The sequence below is a fragment of the Ovis aries genome, chromosome 17, assembly GCF_016772045.2.
Source record: "Ovis aries strain OAR_USU_Benz2616 breed Rambouillet chromosome 17, ARS-UI_Ramb_v3.0, whole genome shotgun sequence".
Lineage (NCBI taxonomy): Eukaryota > Metazoa > Chordata > Mammalia > Artiodactyla > Bovidae > Ovis > Ovis aries.
Genome location: NC_056070.1, coordinates 40,560,746 through 40,587,814, shown reverse-complemented (window position 1 = coordinate 40,587,814; position 27,069 = coordinate 40,560,746). Strand labels below are relative to the sequence as shown.

Here is a 27,069-nt window from a genome sequence, read left to right as displayed (position 1 = left end):
TTGTTGAAATGTGATTGCAAGGTAGTATGTTAAATGAAGAATATTTTTAAAAAGAAATAAAAGCAAGAAACTAGTGTTCCGGTTGTTTATAATCTGGGTCAAGTGCCGTATAATTCACCCATACTCCCTCAAGCAAACATCTATCTACATGGCGTCCTACTTTTTATGAGTGCTGTGCTGTCTTACCCCTACACTCATTCAAAGTCTAAGGCTGAACTGTTTTTTCATTGCAAACTGCCTAAGAATCAGAACTCAGAAATTAACTACTTTGTATTGCTAGCTATAAAATTTTTGAGTTCACTCAATTTCCCTGGTAAAGGCTAGAATATAACCTCAGTGTTTAAAGATTAAGGCTAGTCTTTTGATTTATACTGTGATTTTAGGATCATTGTGTAGAATGCTTACACAGTGGAAAAAAAATTCTCTTTATGATATGCAATATTTACTTAGAAAATACATCAAGAAATGTATCACATGAACAACTGATTTGGAGGAGTCTGAAAAGAGAGAGAAAGATGTTAACATGGGAAGAAAGAATCAGAACAGGTTTTGCTTAGACCACCTCTGGATAAGACATTTAAACCCCTTAAAATTATACTAACTACAGAGCACTTCATAATTATTCATTTCTTCTAAATTATAGATCTCAAAATTCATACTCATTACGCTATCATAGCAGCTTCTGAAATACTTTCTCTGGGATTTTGAATGACTTAACTTCTTAAACTGGGAGAATTTCAGTGGAAGAAATGAACCAAATTATAATACCCCTATCTTGTCCGTGACTGAATGCAGAACATATTTGCATTTTACTCATTTATTCAGCATTTCTAGGTGATGGGGCTAAGAAGGAAAACAAAACAGATAAGATCCCTGCTCTTACAGACCTGTGTGTTAGATAAAAGCAGAGACATGCTTACATATTTAGCTGCAGAGGATGCTGTAAGCGTTGTTATCAGAGAGAGTTGATGAAATGGTCCTCACGCATAAATGAAGTTTTAGAATACATCTTACCTCCCCCTAAGATAGAGACACTTGTCTATTTGGGGCTAATGTTAAAAATATTACTGTTTAATGATAATTCCATTTCACCTATTTATTTCTCTACATTTGTTAAATTTACTGATTCCTGCAGGTGCCGACTGCTTGATGGGAATCTATTTATTTGTGATCGGAGCCTTTGACCTGAAGTTTCGAGGAGAATACAATAAACATGCGCAGCTGTGGATGGAGAGCACTCATTGTCAGCTTCTGGGGTCCCTGGCCATTCTGTCCACAGAAGTATCTGTATTACTTTTAACATTTCTGACACTGGAAAAATATATCTGCATTGTGTATCCTTTTAGATGTTTAAGACTTGGAAAATGCAGAACCATTACAGTTTTGATTCTTATTTGGATTATTGGGGTTATTGTGGCTTTCATTCCACTGAGCAATAAGAAATTTTTCAAAAACTACTATGGCACCAACGGAGTATGTTTCCCTCTTCATTCAGAAGATGCAGAAAGTACTGGAGCCCAGATTTATTCAGTGGCAATTTTTCTTGGTAAGAAATTCTGTATTAAAAGCCTTTTCAAGGACTTGGCAGTCCAGTGGTTAAGATTTCCCTTTGCAATATAAAGCGTGCAGTTTCAATCCCTGGCTGGAGGGACTTCCCTGGTGGTCCACTGGTTAAGAATCTGCTTTGCAATTCAGGAGATGTGGGTTTGATCCTTGACAAGGGAACTAAGATCTTACATGTTGTGTGTTGCCATCCAAAAATGAAACAAAAAGAATAGCAAAAACAAAATCAATCCTTATTCAGGGAACTAAGATCCCACATGTCTTTCAGAAAAAAAAAAAAAAAAACAGAAAAAAATACTGTAGCAGATTCAAGACTTAAAATGAGTTTTAAAATTTTTTAAAAGCCCCTTTATTTAAATGTTAAAATAAGTCACAATTTATGTCTTTTAATATTTATTTTAATTTCAGATCTTCTAGCCAGAATGGACACTGGGGGTGGATTTTATCAAAACTCCCTAAAGGGAATTTTTCTAAATTACCACTTTATCATATTAATTCACATATGATGCACTTTAATAAAAGATAAGACTTTAAACACTTGCATTTCATGCATTCACCCTAATAATACTAAGCAAAATATATTCCAACTCTTTGCGTTTATAATAGAGTCAAAGTAGCAACACAGGTCTTTGGCTTGGGAGTAGACAAGTGTTTCCTTTCGAAAAAATATTCTCAAAGTATGTAACTGAATTACAAAAAGAATAGACAGATTAATTTAATAATCCCAGGATATTCACTGAATCACTATAATCACTGAAATCTAATTTTAATACGTCATTTTAAAATTAAACATTGCATCATTCTTATAACTCCAACAATATTTAAATTTTTTAATTCATGATTTTTGCACTTTAGTAATTCTTATAAAGAACAAAAAGCACATTGTGGTCTTTGCCTTCTCCTTTATAATAACTGCTAAAGGTATGTTTGTTTTGAAAGAATGCTCATATTGATTAATAATAATCTATGTGTTCTTAACAGGTATTAACTTGGCAGCATTTCTCATCATAGTTTTTTCCTACGGAAGTATGTTTTACAGCATCCATCAAAGTGCCATAACAGCAAATGAAGTACAGAATCAAGTTAGAAAAGAGATGATCCTTGCCAAACGGTTTTTCTTTATTGTATTTACTGATGCATTATGCTGGATACCCATCTTTATACTGAAATTTCTCTCATTGCTTCAGGTAGAAATACCAGGTACAAATTTTTTCTCCCTATAATGATATAATAAACCTGTTTCTACAGAGTTCCTCTAGAAAGAGTATTAAGATCACTAACAGTTACTCATTTCAAGAATCATAAGTCAGAGTTACATGTAGTTAAAACGCTGTTCATTGATCAAATGTTTACTCGGAGGAAGTTGCTTAGTTCTTTTTTTCCTAAGCCATTTCCTTTTATTTTTAGATTAATGTTATTTACTTGTAAATTAAAGTTCTTTTCTTAAATGAAGTGAGACCCGGGTTCAATTCCTGGGTCAGGAAGATCCCCTGGAGAAGGGAATGGCCACCCACTCCAGTATTCTCGCCTGGAGAATTCCACGGACAGAGGGGCCAGGCGAGCTTCAATCCACAGGGCCACAAAGAACTGGACATGACTGAGCGACTAACACTTTCTTAAATTAAATAGTTTTCTTTTTAAAAATTTCAATGTGTTAAAGTGTAGTTAACTTATAAAATTACATTAGTCTCAGGTGTATGACATAGCAATTCAGTATTTTTATAGATTACACAACATTCAAAGTAAACATAAAATACTGACTATATTACCGGTGCTATACAATACATCTCTGTGACTTATTTATTTTAAAGCTGGTAGTTCATACCTTTTAATATCGTTCACCTATTTTTTCCTACCCCCAGCCCTCTCCTCTGTGGTCACCACTAGTTTATTCTCTGTATCCATGAGTCTGTTTTTGTTTTGATATATTTGTTTGCTTGTTTTGTTTTTTAGATTCAACATATAAGTGAAAACATACAGTATTTGGTTTTCTCTGTCTGACTTATTGCACTATGCCTAATACCCTCCAGGGCCATCCACGTTGTTACAAATGGCAAGATTTAATTCTTGTTTTTATTAAGCTTGAGTAACATTCCATTGTGTTTATATACCACATCTTTTCTATTCATTCATCTGTCAATGGCCTTTTAGGTTGCCTCCATATCATGTCTACTGAGAGCAGCACTGGAATGAACATTGGGATATATGTATCTTTTTGGATTAGCGTTTTCACTTTTTTTGGATATATACCAAGGAGTGGAATTGCTGGATTGTATAGTAGTTCTATTTTTAATTTTTTGAGGAACAACTTCCATACTATTTTACATTGTGGCTACACCAATTTATATTCCTATCAACAGTGTACAAGGGTTTCCTTTGCTCCACATCTCACCAACATTTGTTATTTCTTGTCTTTTGGGTGATAGCCACACTGACAGGTGTGGGGTGATATCTCACAGTGGTTTTGATTTGCATTTCTCTAAGGATTAGTGTTGTTGAGCATTTTTTCATGCGCCTGTTGACCATCCATAAGTCTTCTTTGGAAAAATGACTACTCAGGTCTTCTTCTTATTTTTTAAACAGATTTTTTTTTATATTGAGTTGTATTTGTTCTTTATGTATCTTGGATATTACCCCTCATCAGTCACGTCTTTTGCAAGTATCTTCTCCCATTCAGTAGTTGTCTTTTATTTTGTCAATAGCTTCTTTTGCTGTGCAAAAGCTTTTTAGTTTAATCAGGTCTCATTTGTTAGTTTTTTGTTTCCCTTGGCTGAGGAAATAGAAACCAAAAAATATTGCTAACACTAATGTCAGAGAGTCTACTGCATATGTTTTCTTCTAGTTTTACAGCTTTAGGTCTGATATTTAAGGTTTTAATCCATTTTGAATTTATTTTTGTATAAGGTGAAATGGGATGTTCTACTTTTATTCTTTTCAGTGTAGCTGTGCACCTTTCCCAACAGTCACTTATTGCAGAGACTGCCTTTTTCACATTGTATATTCTTGCCTCCTTTGTCATACATTACCTAACCATAAATGTGTGGGTTTATTTTGGGGCTCTCTATTCTGTTCCATTGACTGTGTCTTTGTTTTGTGCTAGTGCCATACCTTTTTTTTTTTAAATTATCTATTTATTTTTGGCTTTTCTGGGTCCTTGTTGTAGTGCATGGGCTTTTCATGCCCGGGCTCTTCATTGTTGTGCATGGACTTTCTCTAGTTGCAATGAACAGGGACTACTCTCTAGTTGCTGTGTATAGACTTCTTCTCATTGAAGTGGCTTCTGTGTTGTAGAGCATGGGCTCTAGCGCATGCAGGCTGCAGTAGTTGCAGCATGCAGGCTTAGTAATTGTGGTGCATGGGCTTAGCTGTTCCATGGCATGTGGGATCTTAGTTCCTGGACTAGGGATTGAAAAAATGTCCCCTGCCTTGGCAGGTAGATTCTTTTATCTTTTTTTTTATTTATTTGTCTGTGCCAAGTCCTAGCACAGCATGCAAACTCTTGCTTGCAGCATGTGGGATCTAATTCCTGGGCCCACTGCATTGGGAGCTCAGAATCTTAACCAATGGACCATCAGGGAAGTCCCAGCAGGTAGATTCTTAATCACTGTAGTACCAGGAAAGTCCTCATGCTGTTTTGATTATGGTAGCTTTGTAGTATAGTCGGAAATCATCAAGTATGATACTTCCACTTCTGTTCCTCTTTCTCAAGATTGCTTTAGCTATTTGGGATCTTTTGTGGTTCCATACAAATTTCAGTATTCTTTGTTCTAGTTCTGTGAAAAATGTCATGGGTATTTGGATAGGAATTGCATTGAATCTATAGATTGAACTGAGTAGTATGGACATTTTGACAATATTAATTCTTCCAATCCATGAAAATGGTATATCTTTCCGTGTACTTGTATTATTTTCATTTTTTTTCATCAGTGTCTTACAGTTTTCAGAATACAGGTCTTTTGCTTCATTGTTAGATTATTCCTAGGTATTCTATCCTTTTTGATTTGAGTGTAAGTGGGATGGTTTTCTTGACTACTGATAGTTCATAATTGGTATATAAAAATATACATCTGGTCCTGGACTTTTGTTAGAGGAGTTTTTAATCACAGATTCAATTTCAGTACTTGTAATTCATCTGTTCTTATTTTCTTTTCCTTCCTAGTTCAGTCTTGAGAGATTGTACCTTTCTAAGTATTTGTCCATTTCTTTTAGGTTGCCTGTTTTATGATCTTTGTATTTCTATGATGTCAGTTGTAACTTCTTTTTCATTTCTGATTTTGTTGATTTGGACCCTCTTCCTTGTTTTTTTATGAGTCAGGTTAAGAATTACCAATTGTGTTTATCTTTTCCAAGAACCAGATTTTAGTTTCATTGATCTTCTCTATTGTATATTTAGTCTCTATTTCACTTATTTCTGCTCTGTTTTTTTTGATTCATTTCCTTCTACTAATTTTGAATTTTGTTTGTTCTTTTTTCCATAGAGCCTGTGGGTGTAAGGTTAGGTTGTTTATTTAAGATTTTTCTTATTTCCTGAAGTAAGCTTGTATTGCTGGGCTTCCCAGGTGGATCAGTGGTAAAGAAACTGTCTGCTAATGCAGGAGACATGAGTTCAATCCCTTGGTCAGGAAGATCCTCTGGAGAAGGAAATGGCAACCCACTTCAATATTCTTGCCTGGGAAATCCCATGGACAGAGAAGCCTGGCAGGCTACAGTTCATGGGGTCACAAAGAGTCAGATACAACTTAGTGACAAAACAACAACAAAGCTTGTATTGATATAACCTGTCCTCTTAGAGCTGCTTTTGATGCATCCCAGAGATTTTAGATCATCTGTTTTCATTTACATTTGTCTCTGGGTATTTTTTTTTATTTACTTCCTCTTTGATTTCTTCAGCGATCTGTTGGTTGTTTAGTAGCACATTGTTTAGCCTCCACGTGCTTTTTGCAGGTTTTTTCTTATAGTTGATTTCTAGTCTCATAGCATCATAGTCAGAAAAGATACTTGATATGACTTCAGTGTTCTTAAATTTACTGAGGCTCATTTTGTGGCCAGTGTTTCCTTATTGATTTTCTGTCTGGATGATCAGTTCATTGATATAAGATTTTAAAATCCCCTACTATTATTGTGTTACTAATGATTTCTGCATTTATGTTCATTAATATTTACCTTATATATTTAGATGATTCTATATTGGATGCATATGTATATATAATTGTTCTATGTTCTTCTTGATTTGATCCCTTCATTATTAGGTAGTAAGAGTCTTTGTGGCTTGTAATAGTCTTCATGTTAAAGTCATTTGTCTGATATAAATATTACTCTGGCTTTCTTTTGATTTCCATTTGTACAGAATACCTTTTTCCATATTTTTCCTGATTCACTCTTATAAGATTTTATGTTTCTAAGAATGTATCCATTTCTTGTAGATGGCCCAGTATGTTGGCATATAACTGTTTGTAGTCTTCTCTGATGATTGTTTGTACTTATATGATATCAATTGTAACTACTTTGTCATTTCTAATTTTATCCGTTTTGATTCCGCTCTTTTTTGTTGAGTCTGGCTAAAGATCTATCAATATTTTTTTCAAAAACAAACTCTTAATTTCACTGTTCTTTTCTATTGTTTTTAGTCTCTGTTTCATTTATTTCTTCTCTGATCTTTACTACTTCCTTCTTTCTACGAACTTCGGCCTATGTTTGTTCTTTTTCTAGTTCCTTTAATTAGAAAGCTAGGTTGTCTATTTGGATTTTTTTATTTCTTGAGGTGGTGATAAATCCCTATAAACTTTCCTCTTAGAACTGCATTTGCTGTAGTCCATACATTCTGTAGGGTTGTGTTTCTATTTTCATTCATCTTAAGATATTTTTATTTCCTCTTTGATTTCTTTGTTGATCCATTAGGTTTTTAGTAGCATGTTGTTTAATCTATACTTGTGTTTTTCCAGTTTCTTCCTGTAACTGGTTTCTAGTTTCATACTATTGTGGTTGGAAAAGATGCTTGATATGATTTCAGTCTTATTAAATTTATGAAGACTTATTTTGTGGCTTAGCATGTGATTTATCCTAGAAAAGGTTATTTGCATATTTGAGATTATTAATCTTCTGTTCTTAATGGAATATTCTGTAGATATTTATTAAGTCCATATGATATAATGTGTTGCTTAAAGCCACTGTTTCCTTATTGATTTTCTGTCTGGATGATATAGCCATTGATGTGAGTAGGGTATTAATGTCTCTTACTATCTTGTAATACTGTCAGTTTCTCCCTTTATGTCTGATAATATTTGCTTTATATATTTAGGTGCTTCTGTGTTAGGTACATATGTGTTTACAAATGTTATATCCTTTTCTTGGGTTTACCCTTTTTCATTATATAGGTGCCCTTCTTTGTCTTTGGCTTCAGACTTCTCTTTAAAGTCTATGTTGTCTGATATGTATATTGATAACCCAGCTTTCTTTTCATCTACATGGAATATCTTTTTCCATCTCTTTATTTTCAGTATGTGTGACTCTTTGTTCTGAAGTGGCTCTCTTGTAGATAGTATACAGATGGTGCTTATTTTTTCATCCATTTAGTCACCCTATGTCTTTCTTCTGGAGCATTTAGTCTATTTACATTTAAAGTGATTATTCATAGTTATGTACTTATTGCCATTTTGCTACTTGTTTTCTGGTTGTTTTTATAGTTTTCCTTTTTGTCTTTAGCATCTATCCTTAATTTTCTTTAGTGTTATGTTTGGATTCCTTTCCCTTTGTTTTGTGTGTGTGTGTGTGTGTGTGTGTGTGTGTGTGTGTGTATCTGTTGTTGGTTTATGGTTTGTAGTTTCCTATATATATATATGCATGTATGTATATATACACACGCACATATATATACTTTTTATTCTAAATTTTATTATTTCCCTGTGAAGTTTCATTTTGATGTCTATTTTACAGCATTAGCTATTTAAGTTATACTTGATGTTTATTTTACAACTTTTGTCTTTTAATCTTCATATTAGTTCTTTAAAATAGTTGATCCACTGCCTTTTCTATATATTTACCTGTATCCATAAGATTTTTTTCCTCATATATATTATTTTTTATTATGGCCTTCTTTTTTACACTTGTAAAAGTCCCTTTGACAGTTCTTGTGAGGCTGGCTTAGTAGTGATGAATTTTTAAATTCTTTTCTTCTTGGGAAGCTCTTTAGTGCTCTTTCAATTCTGAATGATAACATAACCAGGTTATAAGTATTTTTCTTTCAGCACTTTAAATACATCATGCCACCCACTTCTGACCTGCAAATTTCTTCTGAAAAATCAACTTGTAGGCAACTCTTTTTCTTTCTCTTGTTGCCTTTAAAATTCTCTCTGTATGTTTAACTCCTGCCATTTTACTTATTGTATGCCTTAGTGTGTATCTCTTTGAGTTCATTTTGTTTGGGACTTTATGTGCTTCCTGGATGTGTATATCTGATTCCTTCTTCAGGTGAAGGAAATTTTCAGCCATTATTTAATCAAATACATTTTCCCCCTTCCTGTCTCTTTTCACCTTCTGGGACCCTAATAATGCAAATATTTGTATACTTGTCTCAGAAGTCCTTTAAACTATCCTCATTTCTTAAAATTATTTTTTCTTCTTGCTGTTCTAATTGGGTGATTTACACTATTCTGTCTTCCAAGTTCTTCTGTATCACCCAATCTACCATTGATATCCTCTAGTGTATTAATTGCTCAAATAAATTACTTTCAGTGTGTTGAAATTCTAATAATTCCATGCTTGAGATGACCAGAAAGGAACACAGGTCAATATGATAATCAAGTAATTGCTTCATTTTTTCCAGAACATAGGAAATTTTTATTCCTGGACTACATAGCAATTTAAGGAACATTACCAGAGTGTGAGAGATGATGATAAGGCACTCTTGATATTTCAAAATAAGGTGCACCATACTCATTAGGATGGTTGTTCTCAAAAACAGAAAATAACAAGTACTGGTGAGGATGTGGAGAAATGAGAACTCTTGTACTGGTAGGAAAGTAAAATGGCACAGCTGCTATAGAAAACACTATGGTGGTTCCTCAAAAAATTAAACATAGAATTCCCATGGGACCCAGAAATTCTACTTCTGATTATATCCCCGAAAGAACTGAAATTAGGGAATCATGCATTCATACACCCAAGTGCAAGGCAGCATTATTCACAGAAGCCAAAATGTGGAAATGAAACAACCCAAGTGTCCATCACTGGATGAATGCTTAAACCACACACAGTGGATTATTATTCAGCCTTTAAAGGGAGGAAATTCTGATATATGCTACAATATGGATAGATTCTGAAGACATTATGCTATTGAAACAAGCCAGTCACAAAAGGACAAATACTGTATGACTCCACTTATATGAGGTAACTAGTGTAATCAAGTTCACAAAGACAGAAATTTTGTGAATGCTGTTGTCAGGGATTAGGGGGAGGAAGGTATGGGGGGTTACTGTATAAAGGCACAGAGTTTCAGTGTGGAAACACAAGAAAGCTTTGGAAATGGATGGTGGTGATGGTTCACAACAATCTGAATGTAGTTAATGCCACTGAACTGTACACTTAAAGATGGTTAAAATGCACATTTTTATGTTTTATATAATTACCACAATAAAAATGTATGAAATCCTGTTAACTGTAGGCATATTGCAATATGCACTCACACTTCAAAAATTTATAAACATGCAATTTTAATTTTGCTTTTTCCCATGGTTAGTGGTGATACTGCCTTGCATTTTACAAGTAAAAGAGGAAACATAGCATAAATTAAATCATAAAGAAAACCTGAGTATTTGGTAGTTGCATATATACTACAGTAATTTTAAGATAAGTTTAGCCAAAGATGTTTTTATTGAAATAAATATCTAGTCAAAAGCCTAAAAATGCATACCAGTTTTTCAAACCAAATAAATAGCAGAAATATATTAAGGATAAGTCTATATATTCTAAGAAATACTACATGCACTACCTAATAATTAAAGCACTTGCAAAGGTATGATTTAAATACTAAACAATATTGTTTTTCCTAAAATTGAATATCAGAGTAATATGTAATCACCTGGTTAAAACAAAAACAAAAACACATTTCTAGCTACTAGAATTCTTTTGTTGATGTATTCAGGAGGTTACTTAGCCAGAAAACTGGTCCTTGAAATGTCAGTTCAGTTCAGTCACTCAGTTGTGTCCGACTCTTTGCAACCCCATGGACGGCAGCAAACCAGGCTTTCCTGTCCATCACCAAGTCCCAGAGACTACTCAAACTCATGTCCATTGAGTCAGTGATGCCATCCAACGATCTCAACCTCTGTCGTCCCCTTCTCCTCCTGCTTTCAATCTTTCCCAGTGTTAGGGTCTTTTCCAGTGAGTCAGTTCTTCATGTCAGGTGGCCAAATTATTGAAGTTTCAGCTTCAGCATCAGTCCTTCCAATGAATATTCAGGACTGATTTTCTTTAGGATGGACTGGTTGGATCTCCTTGAAGTACAAGGGACTCTCAAGAGTCTTCTCCAACACCACAGTTCAAAAGTATCAATTATTCGGTGCTCAGCTTTCTTTATAGTCCAACTCTCACATCCATACATTACTACTGGAAAAACCATAGCCTTGACTAGACGGATTTTTGTTGGCTAAGTAATGTCTCCACTTTTTAATATGCTGTCTAGGTTGGTCATAACTTTTCTTCCAAGGAGTAAGCGTCTTTTAATTTCATGGCTGCAATCACCATCTGCTGTGATTTTGGAGCCCCCCAAAATAAAGTCTGACACTGTTTCCACTGTTTCCCCATCTATTTCCCATGAAGTGATGGGACCAGATGCCATGCTCTTAGTTTTCTGAGTGTTGGGCTTTTAGCTAACTTTTTCACTCTCCTCTTTCACCTTCATCAAGAGCTCTTTAGTTCTTCTTCACTTCCTGCCATAAGGGTGGTGTCATCTGCATATCTGAGGTTATTGAATTTTTCCTGGCAATCTTGATTTCAGCTTGTGCTTCATCCAGCCCAGAATTTACATGATGTATTCTGCATATAAGTTAAATAAGCAGGGTGACAATATATAGGGTGAAATGTCAGTACCCCCTCAAATACTAACACCCTGGAAAAACATCCTGGAGCTACATGTAGACTTGGTATTTAATTATGTGACATCAGGGGCGGGAAATTAAGACTAAAAAGACAGCTAGGGGAGAACTAAGGAAAAGATGTTTACATACCTCGTAAACATCCACAGAAACTCAACGAATTTCATTTTTCTCTTCCAGGTACCATAACTTCTTGGGTAGTGATTTTTATTCTGCCTATAAACAGTGCTTTGAACCCGATTCTCTATACTCTTACCACAAGACCATTCAAAGAAATGATCCATCAGTTTTGGTATAACTACAGACAGAGAAGATCTATAGACAGCAAAGGAAGTCAGAAGACATATGCCCCGTCATTCATCTGGGTAGAAATGTGGCCCATGCAGGAGATGCCTTCTGAGTTAATGGAGCCAGTTCTTTTCACAGACTCCTCTGAATTATCACTTATTTCTCAATCAACTAAACTCAACTCCTATTCATAACTGACGGATACCAATTTCTACACAGAATACTGTGAGATGTTTCATAATGGATTTATGAGCATAAACTAAATGCTACAAAATAATTTATAATAATGGCTAAAATCAATTCGCTTAGAAGAACATGAGGTTATTTGGGAGAAATCAAAATGACTGCTGCCCATGTAAAGGTAAATAAATTATATTGATAATATGTATGTATTAGTATATATTTTGGATAGGAAATTAAGACAAATATATTTCAGAAAGGTTCATTTGTTCTATTAGCATGCCTTTACTGAGTACCCACTATGTGCATGGCACTGTGGTAAATTCCTGGGAGCAAATAATAAAAAATCTTGCAATGTTAAATTGTATAACTACAAGAATATATTAAGGGGAGCGGCTGCAGCAGCTGGCAGGTGAGGTGGGGGCCAGCCGAGCTGACCACGCAGCGCCCGGCGCGGCGGCACTGCAGCCTGGGGCAGCGGACGCCTGGGACGTGCGCTGCCTCGATCGCGCCCGAGAAGCCCCTGCTATGTGGATATTTGTTAGCAATGACTGATGTGGAAACTACATATGCAGATTTTATTGCTTCAGGAAGAACGGGTAGAAGAAATGCAATACATGATATCCTGGTTTCCTCTGCAAGTGGCAACAGCAATGAATTAGCCTTGAAATTAGCAGGTCTTGATATCAACAAGACAGAAGGGGAAGAAGATGCACAGCGAAATTCAACAGAACAAAGTAGGAGAAGCAGCAAAATCTGAAAGTTAACACTCCACTTTGACCTTCTTCAACACCTGACGATGTCTCCAATCTCCAGACCTGGCTGGAATGCATTTATTTCTAAAAGTGGGGGCAGAGGCTGTGGCTGCAGACAGACTTTTCTCTACCTCTGGCATTAGCAATGGTTGAAATCATGGCTTGTGTTTGGATGTCATTTTGTACGGATCCTTTCACTTGACCATATGATGAAATGCTTGTAGAGAGTAGCAGTGATCTAGATGATGATTCTTCCTGTAGCATCTGGCCTCACAATGTCAGAGGATTTAATTGTGTCTAATAGCAAGGTTGGTTGAACCCCAGAGTTTAAATATCTCTGGCCTGAGTATTCACCCAGTAAAAGAACCATCCAGAAAGTACTGTTTTTAGCATCATGTATCTGTGTGTTCCTGCTTTGTTATTTTGTATTGTACAATATAGATGCTCAGCACTGCCCCCTTCTTCGATTGCTTATGAAAAACAAAAATGATGCACATTACTGTGAATTTTTATACCACTCATTTTTTAAAGGGCTGCCTAAAAATTCTGCTCCATAGCGTGGTGGTGTACACAAGATAGGACACACTTTTTTAAAACAATCTGTCCCTTAATTCACTGCTGATGAATTAAGTCTAACAGATTCATCAGGACTCCTTTGCTTATTATACAGACATTTGAAAATATCCATTAATGTGAATATTACCTGAATTCAGTCTGTTTGGTGTCTGCACAGACCAGAGTTCAGTCTGCAAATTTTGTCTTATTCCCAAATGGAGAACTTTTTCCGACTAATATTTTCATTTCCAATTGTGAGAATTTTTGAGAACTGGGGATATGGGAAAGAGAATAGAAAATAATCCTAAGCACTGGAAATATTTTCTTCTCTGGAATCAAATTTCTTACAGTGCTGTATGATACTACTAACATTTGGAGGACAGCTTATCTCCATGGAGCTGAAAAAGATGGAGAAAATGACCTTGCAATCATGTGGACACCAATCACAAAAGTAAAGCCCTTGTGTTGTATTTTTCATGTCTTTTTTCAGCCCTATCAGATCCAAATGTTATTATGCACTCTTTAATGTTTGTAAACTTTTACTAATAATTAGTGTGAATTGCAATCTGATACAATAATAATCATCATTAGCAGCTGAAAAAAAAAATAATATATTAATACAAAGTTCACCTGCAACTCTTAGTTTAAGGTACAGCTTTGCCTGTCTTGCAAACATAAAGATCATGGACACTTTTAAATAAAAGTTTAATGTTTTCTAATAATCAATATACTAACATCAGAGAAAATGTCTCATTATTTGCAAAATACAGATATTTTGTTTTAAGAACTCATTTTACCTCTCTTCAAATCTTCATACACTTGAGAGGTAATACACATTTATTCCTATGGAAAAAAGATAACTCAAAACAGCACCTTTCTATCAATTTCTGGCCCAGTTGTCTTTTTGCTTTGAATGAGCACCATTATATGAGATTGTAAAAAGGTGATAAAAGTATTGCAAAGGAATGAATCAGAAAAGCTAGAATGAGATAAGTGGAACAGAACTGAGAGTACAGAAATAAAACCCTCATATTTACAGTCAATTGATGTTCAACAGATATGCTAAGATAATCAAATGGAGAAAGAACAGTCTTATCAATAAATGATTCCAGTACAACTGGATATTACCATGAAATAGAATGAAGTTGGACCCCTACTTTATACTATATATAAATATTTACTCAAAACAGATCAATGATATAAACATAACATAAATTACTTGGAAGAAAATATATGGGGAATCTTCAAAACCTTGGATTTGACAGTGGATTTTTAGATATAACATGAAAAGCATGAGTAAGAAAAGGAAAAAATGGATAAACTAGACTTCACCTAAATCAAAAACTTTTGTGCATCAAAGAACATAAACAAACACAGTGAAAAGACAACCTTCCAGAATGAAAGGACATTTTTACAAATCATATATCTGAGAAGGGTTTAATGTCCAAAATACATAAAGAACTCTTACAACTCAACAAAAGACAAGCAACGCAATTTTTCAAATGGTCAAAGGACTTAAACAGATATTTCTTCAAAGAAGATATACAAATGGCCAATAAGCATGTCCAATATCACTACTCATTAGGAAAATACAAATCAAAACCACTATAAGATAACACTACGCCTACTAGCAGGTTACAATTTTTTTTAAAAAATGGAAAATAACCAGCATTGGCAAGGATTTTGCGATTGAAACCTTTCTACATTGCTGGTTTTGTTTGTGCATGCATGCTCAGTCATGTCTGACTCTTTGTGACCCTATGGACTATAGCCTGCCAGGCTCCTCTGTCCATGGAATTCTCCAGGCAACACTACTAGAGTGGGCTGCCATGCCCTCCTCCAGGGGATCTTCCTGACCCAGGGGTCGAACCTGCATTTCCTGAGTCTCCTGAATTACAGGCAGATTTTGTACCCACTGAGCCACCTGGGAAGCCCCTACATTGCTGGTGGGAATGTAAAATGATGCAGTCACTGTAGAAAATCATTTGGTTGTTCCACAAAAGTTTATCATAGAATTCCCATATGATACAGCAATTTCACTCTTGGGTATAAACCCAAAAGAAAACAGGATTCAGATACTTGTTTGCAAATACTCATCATAGCATTATTCATAGTTGCAAAAAGATAGAAGCAACCCAAGTGCCCATCAACTGATGAACGGATAACAAAATGTGGTGTACACACACAATGGAATATTATTCAACCACAAAAAGGAAAGAATTCTGACACATGCTAGAACAAAATGAACATGAAATAAGCCAGACACAAAAAGTTGAAATAACTATATGATTGCACTTACATGAAATACCTAGAATAAGTAAATTCAGACAGAAAGTAGATTAGAGGTTATCAGGGTAGAGGGGTTGGAGAGCTAATACCTGAGAAGTACAGGGTAATTTCTTGGGCAAAAACAAGTTCTAAGGGCTTCCCTGGTGGTCCAGTGGTTAAGAATCCACCTACCAATGCAGGGGGCATGGATTTGATCCCTGCTTATGGCAGAAAGTGAAGAGGAGCTAAAGAGCCTCTTGATGAAAGTGAAAGAGGAGAGTGAAAAGGTTGGCTTAAAGCTCAACCTTCAGAAAACGAAGATCATGGCATCTGGTCCCATCGCTGCATGGGAAATAGATGGGGAACCAGTGGAAACAGTGTCAGACTTTATTTTTTGGCCTCCAAAATCACTGCAGATGGTGATTGCAGCCATGAAATTAAAAGATGCTTACTCCTTGGAAGGAAAGTTATGAGCAACCTAGCATATTGAAAAGAAGAGATATTACTTAGCCAACAAAGATTCATCTAGTCAAGGCTGTGGTCTTTCCAGTGGTCATGTATAGATGTGAGAGTTGGACTGTGAAGAAAGCTGAGCGCCAAAGAATTGTGGTGTTGGAGAAGACTCTTGAGAGTCCTTTGGACTGCAAGGTGATCCAACCAGTCCATTCGAAAGGAGATCAGTCCTGAATATTCATTGGAAGGACTGATGCTAAAGCTGAAACTCCAATACTTTGGCCACCTCATGTGAAGAGTTGCCTCATTAGAAAAGACTCTGATGCTGGGAGGGATTGTGGGCAGGAGAAGGGGATGACAGAGGATAAGATGGCTGGATGGCATCACCGACTCGATGGACGTGAGTTTGAGTGAACTCCGGGAGTTGATGATGGACAGGGAGGCCTGGCATGCTGTGATTCATGGGGTCGCAGAGTTGGACACGACTAAGCGACTGAACTGGGAAGACCCCACATGTTGCGGGGCAACTAAACCTATACGTCATCATTACTGAAGCCAGATCTGAGTCCTTTCTGTTCTTACATGCTGCTGCTGCTGCTAAATTGCTTCAGTCGCCCGACTCTATGCGACCCCATGGACAGCAGCCCACCAGGCCCCTCCATCCATGGAATTCTCTAGGCAAGAATACAGGAGTGGGTTGCCACTGCCTTCTCCATTCTTACATGAAATAATACGAATACATTTTTTACATGAAGAATGTCGTACCTTCAACAAAAATATATATATTTACATATACAAAGAGATTTATTATAAGGAATTGGCTCATGAGATTCCGGAAGCTGGCAAGTCCAAAAACCTGCAAAGCCAATATCCCAGTTCAAGTCCAAAGGCCAGAAGCTACTGTAGAACCAGGAAAAGCCAATGGCCCAGTTCAAAGGTCATCAGGCAGGAAGATCCATGGTTCTACTGATTCCATGAGGCCCACCCACATTATGGACGGCAATCTGTTTTATTCAGTCTAACTGAATTGTTAATCTCACCCAAAAACACCCTCACACAAACACCCTTAATGTTTGACAAAACATATGGGTACCCTGTGATCTAGTCAAGTTGACACACAAACTATCACATATGGGGAAACTAAGTAAAATCACAACTTTGAATATTAGTAAGGTTAACCAAGAGATAGGTAGCAAGGCATAGTATAGACAAGCATATTCGTTTTGGTGTTGGAGACCCTCAGGCAAATTATTTCACCTTGGTCTGTTTTCTATTCTATAGATAGGAATATCACTTTCCTCAAAGAGCTAATATGGTTACATGAAATAATGTTTATAAACCTAACATTGTTTGGCATATATTTCATTCTCAGAATTTTTGAAACTAAACACACTATTTTAATATTAAAAATTCCATTTTACTGACGTCATCCTCTTGATGCTCTTAAAATTTTACATCAGTCAGAACATTAAGTTGTCCTCTGAGGTTTATGTAGGTCTGGCAATGAACTACTAAGTTTTAAAATTTTTTGTCTTTAAGTAAGATAAAATGTTTACATTTGACTTCCTTCCCCATCTCTCCCATGCAGCAGAGCAAAAAGAAATATAAAAAGGGATGATTTTTTAAAGTCACTCTTGAAAATAAGATGAACTTCTCTGTGGACCATACATGGCAACAGAAACTGTGAGCAGAGCTGAGCTGTGGGCCTGTGGACTCCAAACAATAGCAGCTATGAGTTTTGCGAGAGGAATTAAGTGTCCTCAGAAGGCTCACTGCCTGAAATTGGGGGTTAACTCAAGCAAATGGCAATTAAATAAAATTAGAAATCAATTAACATGATTTTTCTACCTTAGAAAAACATATGTTGGGGGTGGGGCAGCCAGGGAGAGGAACTCACACACACAAAGACCAAAGTAGACCAGATCACATTTATGATACAGCTAAACCAGGGGAAGTTACAGAGAATCTTAGCATGAGATGAAGCAAACAGATCAAAAGAATGAATGCAGAACTCAAACCAAGTCATTATATGGTAACTGAATGACATATAGCATCTGAAACATGGTATTTGGAGGAACAGCTATACACATACAAAAATAAATAAAACAAAACCCAAGAACTAAACCACAAGCAAAAAGAAATTCAGGTGGATTAAACATATAAACACTAAAAACACTAAAAACTTTTTTTAAAACTCTTGGAAAGATGTACAGGAGAGTATCTTTATGGCATTTGCTAGACAAGACTCAGAAAACACTATTATGAAAGACTAGTGAGATTACATTAAAAGTGTTTATTTAAGAAGATTCTATAATCAAATACAAGGATACATCACAGACTTCAAGACAGTTGAAACATACATAACAGAGCATTATGTAGTATCGAAAATATGTAATAGCTATAAATCCATAAGGAAAAGACAAAACAGAAAATTGGGCAAAAGGTATCACCTGCGAAATCACACCGCATTTCCTCAATATCCTGTACTTACACGAGGCAGCACTATTCAGTGTTGGGGACTATCTATAAGAAATGAGTATCAGAAGACCATTGGGGCCCTCTGGAGGCTGGTTACTACACACAGAAAATAGTATTTTTTTATTTGACATACAGTCAATAATATTAGTTTCAAGACAGTACTTTGTAGTGTTTTGGTAACACATGTGTGCGTTAAAAACATAAAAACACAAACTAGAATATGCAATCCCTCTAGGACAGAGGTTATCTCCGGGGAGAAAGGGATGGAATCAAAAGGTAATAAAATAAGTTTCAAATGAATCTAACACTTACATATTAATATATTCATAGATCTAAAGAAAACATAACCAAATGCTAACATTTATTAAATCTGCATGGTGGAAATACATGGGTGTTCTTTAAGTGATTCACCTTTCCTCTTAGGTTTGAAATATTTCAGTAAAGTTTTAAAATAAGGAACCTGAAGAAATGAAAATAACATTTGCTTTGAACAAGCTTATTTTTATAGATTTTAAAAATTGCAATTTTCATGACACCAAAGAAAAATATTTTTCTAACATCAAAATAAGCATCTCTTTGGTATAGCAACACACCACAAGTGTTATCTTTAACATAAAAAATTAATCAAGAACTATGACTTAATATGCTAAATAAAACTATCCTTTGCCCATCCATGTGTCCCCTTTCACAGGCCCATTGTGGGGCTTGGAAGTGTTGTTCTGTGCATACCTCCACAGCTACAAGAATTAAGACACTGCATCAGATATGTCCAGAAGTCACACAACAGAGAATTAGTTGGCTTAATCACCGACACATATGACACAAACTCACCAAAAGAGAGCGCGTGTGCACAACATATGAGACAAGTAAAACAGAGCATTGTCATGAAGATCAAATAATATGAAAACAATTACATCATTTAAATTTGATGCATTTTTTTAAAGTACTTGTTTGGAATTATTACACTCAGAATTTAAAATTATTACCTGCCAAGCTCCAAAAGTAATACTACAAAGCCATAATTTTGATAAGGCACTTTAAGGAGAACAATTAAACATACAAAACAGTGAATATAAGAAATATCCATAAAAGCAGTTAACCTCAGAAATAGAGGGGAAAAAAATACGTATTTTTTCAAGACAGGCTTCAGTAAAAGTTTTTTTGAAAAGCATCACAGAGGGGTGAAAAATATTTATCATGTGTTTTTAAAAGTTATCAAAGTTCAAATTCCTGTTAAAAAAAAGAAAGATAACATTTTCCTTAAAGTCAGTGAAGTTCTGACTCAAATACTTTTTCAAGAAACAATTAACATCTTTACGCTAAAGTTAAAAGAAAAAGCAGCTTTTAATTATGCTGTCAACTCTTATTTAACAAACATTTAGTGACTGTTGTGTAACAGTGTTTTAGGTTGCTGGAAATATGTAAGCAACTAAGACACAATCATTGGTTCTAGGGAACTTAGCCCAGTGGAGCTAAATCTAACATTGGTAACATGAAAGTTTACTTTCTTTGGGCCATAAATAAAGCTCAATTTCAAATTCTGCTCTTCTTGGCATCTTCTTGCAAATAGAAGAGCATAATGGTTCACCTCGTTTGCTACTGGCAACACTGTGGCATTATTACCTACTGATTAACTTTCATAAAAGAGTCTTTGAAAGTTCAGAGAACAGAAAGTGTTTAAAGATAAAAAAATATGAATCAGCCTCAAAAATAACATCAGCATTCTGTTTTCACAAAATGAAGAAAACCAAGAAAATTTTCATCTTTAAGTATCCAGAACCGTGCGATCATCCAGTCTCCATGGTACATGCGCAAACATCATAGATGAGGAGGTATGCATTATTACAGTCAAGTCAGTCATCAGGCTTCAAGGAATCATAGCCTTCTTTCAAGAGGTCCCGCCATGTTTTAAGGAAACGTGCATTTTCTGTACATTTGAAGGCAAGCTCTTCCACTTGAGCTGATACTGCAGATGTGGCTTCCAGAAGTTTGGTTAATGAAAATGCTGCCTGAAAATTAAAAAAAAAAAAAAAAAAGTAAAACTATATGTTTATTTTTAAAATTCTCTCCCTATTTTATGAACCTGGCTGAAAATAGCTTAGAATCCAATGCCCAAGTTCTTTTCTTTAAAAAGTTAAAAATCTTCAAACTACGACATGCCAGCTCTTTAGTGGAACCTAAAAAAATTGTCTACATTAAGTAAGCTTTGAGGACATCTGTCTACTAGAAAGATATACATTATGTATGAGACATGACCAGTCAGCATCTTTTTCGGGTGATAATACACTAGTCTCATTTAGCTCAACAAGACGACTTGAGCCCGTTGACACCAAGAAGTATTTGAAGGACTTATGATACAGCTCTTACTGATGGGAGGGAGCGACTTGCTCCGCTATTTTCATCTGTTTAACACTGCAGACCATGAAACCGTATGAACCAAAGAACAGACACTCTGAGCTCACAATTAACACCAACAAAAACAACACCCATGCAGAAAACACTGCAACCTTGGTGGAAAACTCATTTCTTGATCAAATGCTTTCTTCACCCACCGTATAAAATAACACTGTTCCTGGGTAACAAACATATCAGCACTGCATTCTACACGCTCATTTGGAACAGCCTGGTTCAGCAAAGATGAAGCTGTGTCAGCATTTCAGCCATCTTTTTAAAACAACAAATACTTGCTGAGGAATGAGAGAATAAAGGAGTTCACCCCGCGGTTTGCAACCTGCACAGGAGGATCTCCCGGTTAAGACGACACCCTACAGACTTCATTCACTTGACCTTAAATCGAGAAACCCGACTGTGTAGCTGGGTGGCTGTGAGTGTACGCGCGCGTCTACTAACTGGAGACTCAACAGAAGCCGTCCAGACCAGGAATCCCGGCCATCAGAGGGACGGGTCTTTGTATTGTTAGGGGTAGCAATCTGGACCACGGGGCGGGGACTAACCCATCCTAACTGGGTCCGCTCAGAATAATCATCGCCTACCCAGCAGGCTCTGGGCAGGCGGCCAACTAAACAGGGCGAGGGGGAGGGAGACGGATCAAGTCCCAGCAGAGGAATCCCTGTCTGGCCCTCAGCCCCGCAGACGAGGCAGGGCGGTGGGTTTGTGAACTGCGCCGTTTCGGGTTACACCGCGAGAGCGGAACCAGACCTCCAGGCACAAAGACCCCGCGCGGGCGCGGCGGGAGAGGGATGCCCTGGACTCCCGACGCGGCTCTTGAATACGTGCGGGACACGGCCCGGACCCGCCGGCCGCACTCACGTCTCCGATCTGCAGCTCCACCTCTTCCAGCGGGTCCACCAGTCGGCCGCTGCTCCTGCTCGGAACAGGCCAGCCCAAACCCCCTGGGGCGCCGGGGGAAGATGCTGAAGACGTGTCTGGAGAAGAAGGAGAAGAAGGGGGCGGCGGCGGCGGGGAAACCTGCAGCCCTTCAGGGTTCGCCATGGAGCGCGGCTGGGCGACTGGACCGGACTTGGGAGGCCGAACCAATACCAACCGTCTTTCAACCGCTCGCGCCCAAAGCCCAGCGGGCCCGCCTCCTCTCGGCTCTCCGCCGGGGACCGCGAAGCCGTGTCACTTTCTCGGGACAGCCAATCAGATGCCAATGAGTTCGCCTGAGGCTACTCTCCGCTCCGGGGGAAAACCTCCCAACGGGTTCCCAGACGCCGGAACAGAAGACCACAGCTCCCAAGGTGCCGTGCGCGCCGCTACGCCTCACAGTCTTGGGGCTCTGCGCGCGATTCATCCTGGGATTTGTGGTCCCCCCGCCCCCCACTCCCCAACCATTCCGGCGCTCTCAGCGCACGCCGGGTGAGAGGCCGTGCAGCCTGCAGCCGCGGGCGGCGCTGGGACTTTGAGTCCCTTCCCGTGCCCCTTCGGTCCGTGACCCGGAAACGCTGCGGGCGTCGCGTCGCGTCACTCGGGGCGCCCGCGCATAGCAAGACAGGCGGGAGCGTGGTGAAGCTGGAGCGTTCCGCGGAGCAGGCAGGTGGTGACTGCTTGCGTCTCGGCCGGCGATGGCGCCCCCAGTGGTTTAGAGGTCCCGCGCCCGTACGAGCCAAGCCCAACCTCCTCCCCGGCGTCGGCCAGCGTCCTGTCTGTCTGCTGTGAACATGCAGGTGCTGCTGGCCAGATTGGCCTGCCCGGGTGAGCGGGGTCTGCGGGCGCGGGTTGACAGAGCAAGGTCGCGGGGCAGTCCGGGCTCGCCTCGCTAGGGAAGAACTCGGGCAAGGGCGCGCGATCAGCGCCAGGTGGATCCTGGTTTCCTCCCCGGGCTTGTCCCTGTTGAAAAAGTTGACAACTAGGGCAGAGGTCACGGGCGGAGGAAACTTGTCAACGCGGCTCCCGAGCGGAATCTTCCCCGAACCCTGGTGCTGACCCTCCTCCCAAAGCCCAGATGTTGTCCTAGACTTGCAACAGCCTTGTTGGAAAATGGGTAAATTAGCTATTACACAGATTTTCTCCTTGGTCCTCTCCTGACTTGCGTCTTGCAGCCGTCCTACTCCTTTCTTAAGAATTTGAACTCTGTTCTGTCACGTTGACATTTATATGGTACCCAAGTCATCAGGTTATCTCTGGAGCCGGGAATTTTTCTGTGTTGTCTAAAATTGACTCTACAGCGTATCGTGTTATGGTTGCCCTAAAACCATCATGATGATTTGGTAAAATACCTCATTACCTCCCCTTTCACCTTAGAAAAAAAGTAGAATGATGTCATTGGACGGTTTTTGTTTGTTTTCCTTAAAAACAGTTAAAAAAAAGTTTACTCCAAGATATCTCTCAAGACTGACTTAATTTTTTCTGTAGTTTATTTAAATTTTGGTTCTAGAATAAACAAGTGTACATATTGCAAATTCACGGGTATTGTGTAAATTTCAAAAAAGTAGAATTTTGTCAGATTTGTCCACCATGTATTAAATAATTGGAATTTAAAGTTTCTGTTATGGTGCATGTTTTATGACACCTAATGTGTAAATACTGTTGACTGAAAAAAAATGCACAACCTAAAAGGTTGAGGATTGTGTTTTACTCAGCAGGCACAGGGAGCGCTTAGGAGACAGCCTCTTAAGATAGCTCTGAGGGACAGCTCTGTAGAAGCCAGGATATATAGGAGTTTTTGCAAAAAAACAAACAAGCTGAAACACACAAAATAGGTAGTTGGAACATCAAAAGATTACTGCTAATTAAAAAAATATATCTCAAGTTAATGAATTTAGTGCTTTTCTGTGTATGGGAAGATGTAAGAGTTTGGGCTCATTGAAATCATTCCTTTGATACGCATCTCCACTATCTATCTATCAGTGTCCTGCGTTTCTCCATCCTGAATGCCTTCAGAGTACACAGTCAGGGACGGCTGCAGTAGCTGAGAGCCTGATGGCCACAACATCCTTTGTTTACTGATACAGCAGGTGATATTCTTTGTCCACAGTGCCTCCTCTAAGTCATAAATTTGACCAACATTTGGGAGTCATTTCATGACCAGTTTTTGTCCCTTGGTGCTAGGAAGGTTCATTCCTAGATCAGGCAAAGATTATGTTGATAGGCCACCCAATGTGTTATTTTTGGATCAGGCCCTGTTGATAATCTAAAATTCTCTGGAGTGCCTGTCTCACTAGTTTATTATGATCCAGGAGATGTTTTCCCATGTCGTTTATTCCCATGTCTGAAGTTGCACTGTTACAATTATTCTGTGTAGAGTTAATCTGTATGTAAATTGTCTTAAGACATTAATTTTGTTGGAGGCCTGGTTAAACATTGGATGATGCCAAAGGAAATTTTATGAAATAGAAAGGATATAAGTAATTCAGCTAATAACATTAATAAGGTCATAGTGCAGCAGAGAGAGGGACAAGTTATAAGTCATTTGAATCCAACAAGAGGGCAAATTAAAACAATGATCAGTATAACTAGTTGTAGTCTGGTTGAAATAAGCTATCCAATCCACAGGAGAACCAGCTGAACAAGCCAGATTTTGGAGGGATCACGTAAAGAGAAAGATAATGTTTCATCTTCATTTACAAAGGTATACTTTATCAACTTGTTGTAGGTGAGTGTAAGAGGAAAGGTTTTTCAGTTCAGTGATATGATCTGAAAGTTATCAGGAATTTGTATTTGCCAAAAAGTCATTTTTATAAATCTCGAAGATCTTCATTTTACAAAAGCATCAGAGTAAAGCAATGATTATCTATAAATGACAAAATACTTAAAATGACGTGGTTAAAGATCTGATTACAATGCAATTGACAAGAAACTTGGATATTTCTGCGACAGACAGCATTTTAAGATAATAACTAGAATTATGATTGATAGCATTATATTGATAACAGGACATACCAGACTTCTGGGAGTTCTTTATAAATTTTAGAATATCTGTATTAATGACATCTAACCCTAAATGGCTTTACCACCACTTATGTGACAATGTTTCCCATGTACATTAACATAAATAAACAAACCTGATTAGTTTAATATCTCTCTTTGCAATATCAGGGTTCCTTTGAAGTATCCCAGAGTTAATTGAAGGTCAAAAGGACTTTAGTTAGAATTTGCTATTTGGGAAGTTTGTCAAAAATATCAAAAAGGTTTCAAAACACTAGTCAAGTAGGATCATAGGTCATTGTGAAACAACACTTATTCACTTAACCAAAGTGACAAAATATTTCAAAAGCAAAAACAGATCATTTAGAGGCACAGAAACTCAATCTGTTATCAAAAGCAGGGAAAATTTTGTTCTCTTAACAGAGAGAGGAACCAAGACTAGTCCTACTCCAGCCTACTTTTAATTACAAAATCCGTTTACATTACTAAATTTAATCTAATCCTAGCCTGACCATTTTCGAAACTCCTTTTTCAGGGCTTTTTTTCTATAGACCTTCCACAACTTTCTCTATTCTTATTAGTTTGTTCCTTAATTTTTTTTATCCAGAAATAACTGACTCTAGGACAAAAGCACCCTTACAGTTCCAACAGGTTCATTTCTATTCTTCAGTCTTCTTTTGCCGAAAACATACATCCTACTTTGCTTATACACTGAACTACTTCCCTTGATAGTTTTAGTAGCTTTGATTACATGTTATAGTTTTAACCCTTAAATACCTTAATCTTTAGCAGAAACCTGAAAGGAACAAGTGATTGTGAACTGTTTGTGAAACCAGCATTTCCCATTTGGGATATTCTATAACTTCTAGAAACGTATATCTTCTCATAACATAATTTCTTTATTCTATATGATACAAGATATGTCCAATAAAGCCAAAGATCTTTGGTTTCCCTCTTGTGAGGAAACAAAAGTAGGTCAATTTAGACCTGTTTAGCAATTAATGTTCCAGTATTTTATCTTATTTGAAATGACCTGGATATTCAAGGATTTCCCATCATCTAACTTACCAAAATTCAAATAACCAAAAATCTGAGAAACACCCAAACAAAAGAATTCCTAAAGAGTTCACCAGAAAATTCTTATCTCATTTACCTTTATTGGTTAACTTAAAATCATATCAAGTTAAATTTTTTTTTCACATTGACAAACTCTATAACAAAAATGACATGAACTTACTGACCTTCCGTAAACTTAGGTACAATAAAAGTAAGACATGTCTGTATTGACTACACCAGTGAGCTTAAGATAACTTTAATATCAGATATTAATTTAATATTGAATATTTTCTAGACCATGTGAGCCCCAAATTCCCTCCAACAAGTTTCTTTTATATTTAGAAATATTTAGTTTGTAAGCACTTACTTTAAGTCAATTAAATAGAGCTCTTTTATAAGTTTAATTTTGTTCATATTTTCCAGAGTTAGAGATATCTCATATGTGATGTGCACCCAGACACATAAACAGACAAAACTAGAGATCACATAGCTTCACTCTAAAAACTTAGTTATGAATCAGATATTACCATATAAACTCACAAGTGTATAAGTAACAGTTGGAATAAGATAAATTTGTTTGCTCAGATTAATACTTCACTATTTGTGGAAAGGCCTTCAGATTTATATTTGTCCTTGATAAACCCTTAAGGAGGCTAAGAATTAGAGTTTGGGTGAGGGAACCTTTCCAACAGTTGGCGTCTTAAAAGGTCTTTTTCCCATTCCCCCCCCCCCCCATTTCGGGTTTTATTTGATTGAGCTAATTAGGCTCAGTCTCAGTTCTCTGGGAGCTGTATTTACATTTCTGATCTGTAGAGACTTGCAAGGTACAGTAGCTCCTGATATTAAAAGATTGATTTGTCCAACTATACTTACTTTGATTTGCTTTTGTATCAGAGATTTCCAGCTAAACTGAAAATCAAAAAAGAGTCCCAGGTTATAGAACTTTAGAATTTAATTTGTCATGCTTTCAAAAACTTGCATAAGGCATTACAAAGCCCTTCTTTCTAAGTACATAGGTTAGACCCAGAGAAAAATGTCTATTATTTTTTTTTTTT

At 37.2% G+C, this 27,069-nt stretch overlaps 4 protein-coding genes across 5 annotated transcripts in view; 3 read left to right on the top strand and 1 right to left on the bottom strand.

Moving 5' to 3' along the window:
- Positions 1–12,326, top strand: part of RXFP1 (relaxin family peptide receptor 1) — a 116,023-nt gene extending 103,697 nt beyond the window's left edge. The window contains exons 16-18 of the mRNA XM_012097572.3: positions 1,136–1,546; positions 2,545–2,763; positions 11,835–12,326. Of these exons, the coding sequence (XP_011952962.3) occupies positions 1,136–1,546; positions 2,545–2,763; positions 11,835–12,136 (932 nt within the window). The 3' untranslated portion in view covers positions 12,137–12,326. The remainder of the gene's footprint in view (positions 1–1,135; positions 1,547–2,544; positions 2,764–11,834) is intronic.
- A 183-nt stretch (positions 12,327–12,509) lies between these two features.
- Positions 12,510–12,967, top strand: LOC114108805 (cAMP-dependent protein kinase inhibitor alpha). Its single transcript, XM_042234407.2, has one exon. It carries the CDS (start codon positions 12,670–12,672, stop codon positions 12,880–12,882), a length of 213 nt encoding a protein of 70 aa, XP_042090341.1. The 5' UTR covers positions 12,510–12,669; the 3' UTR covers positions 12,883–12,967.
- Positions 12,968–18,426: 5,459 nt separating this feature from the next.
- Positions 18,427–22,322, bottom strand: C17H4orf46 (chromosome 17 C4orf46 homolog). The gene is made up of 2 exons (XM_004017282.6): positions 21,902–22,322; positions 18,427–20,640 (listed from the first exon to the last, which is right to left on the bottom strand). Exons 1-2 carry the CDS (start codon positions 22,082–22,084, stop codon positions 20,485–20,487), a joined length of 339 nt encoding a protein of 112 aa, XP_004017331.2. The 5' UTR covers positions 22,085–22,322; the 3' UTR covers positions 18,427–20,484.
- Positions 22,323–22,557: 235 nt separating this feature from the next.
- ETFDH (electron transfer flavoprotein dehydrogenase) overlaps positions 22,558–27,069 on the top strand; it is a 39,653-nt gene continuing 35,141 nt past the window's right edge. The window contains exon 1 of one of the 2 annotated variants that reach the window (XM_004017281.4): positions 22,558–22,786. In XM_004017281.4, the coding sequence (XP_004017330.2) occupies positions 22,753–22,786 (34 nt within the window). In that variant the 5' untranslated portion in view covers positions 22,558–22,752. Of the gene's footprint in view, positions 23,076–27,069 lie in introns of both variants that reach the window. The other variant, XM_012097571.4, reaches the window with a different exon arrangement.

Coding starts and splice junctions, on each gene's coding strand:
- C17H4orf46 (XM_004017282.6), bottom strand. CDS start 22,084: ATGGCGAACCCTGAAGGGCTGCAGGTTTCCCCGCCGCCGCCGCCCCCT. Junction 20,641..21,901: donor TGGAGCTGCAGATCGGAGAC/GTGAGTGCGGCC, acceptor TTTAATTTTCAG/GCAGCATTTTCATTAACCAA.
- LOC114108805 (XM_042234407.2), top strand. CDS start 12,670: ATGACTGATGTGGAAACTACATATGCAGATTTTATTGCTTCAGGAAGA.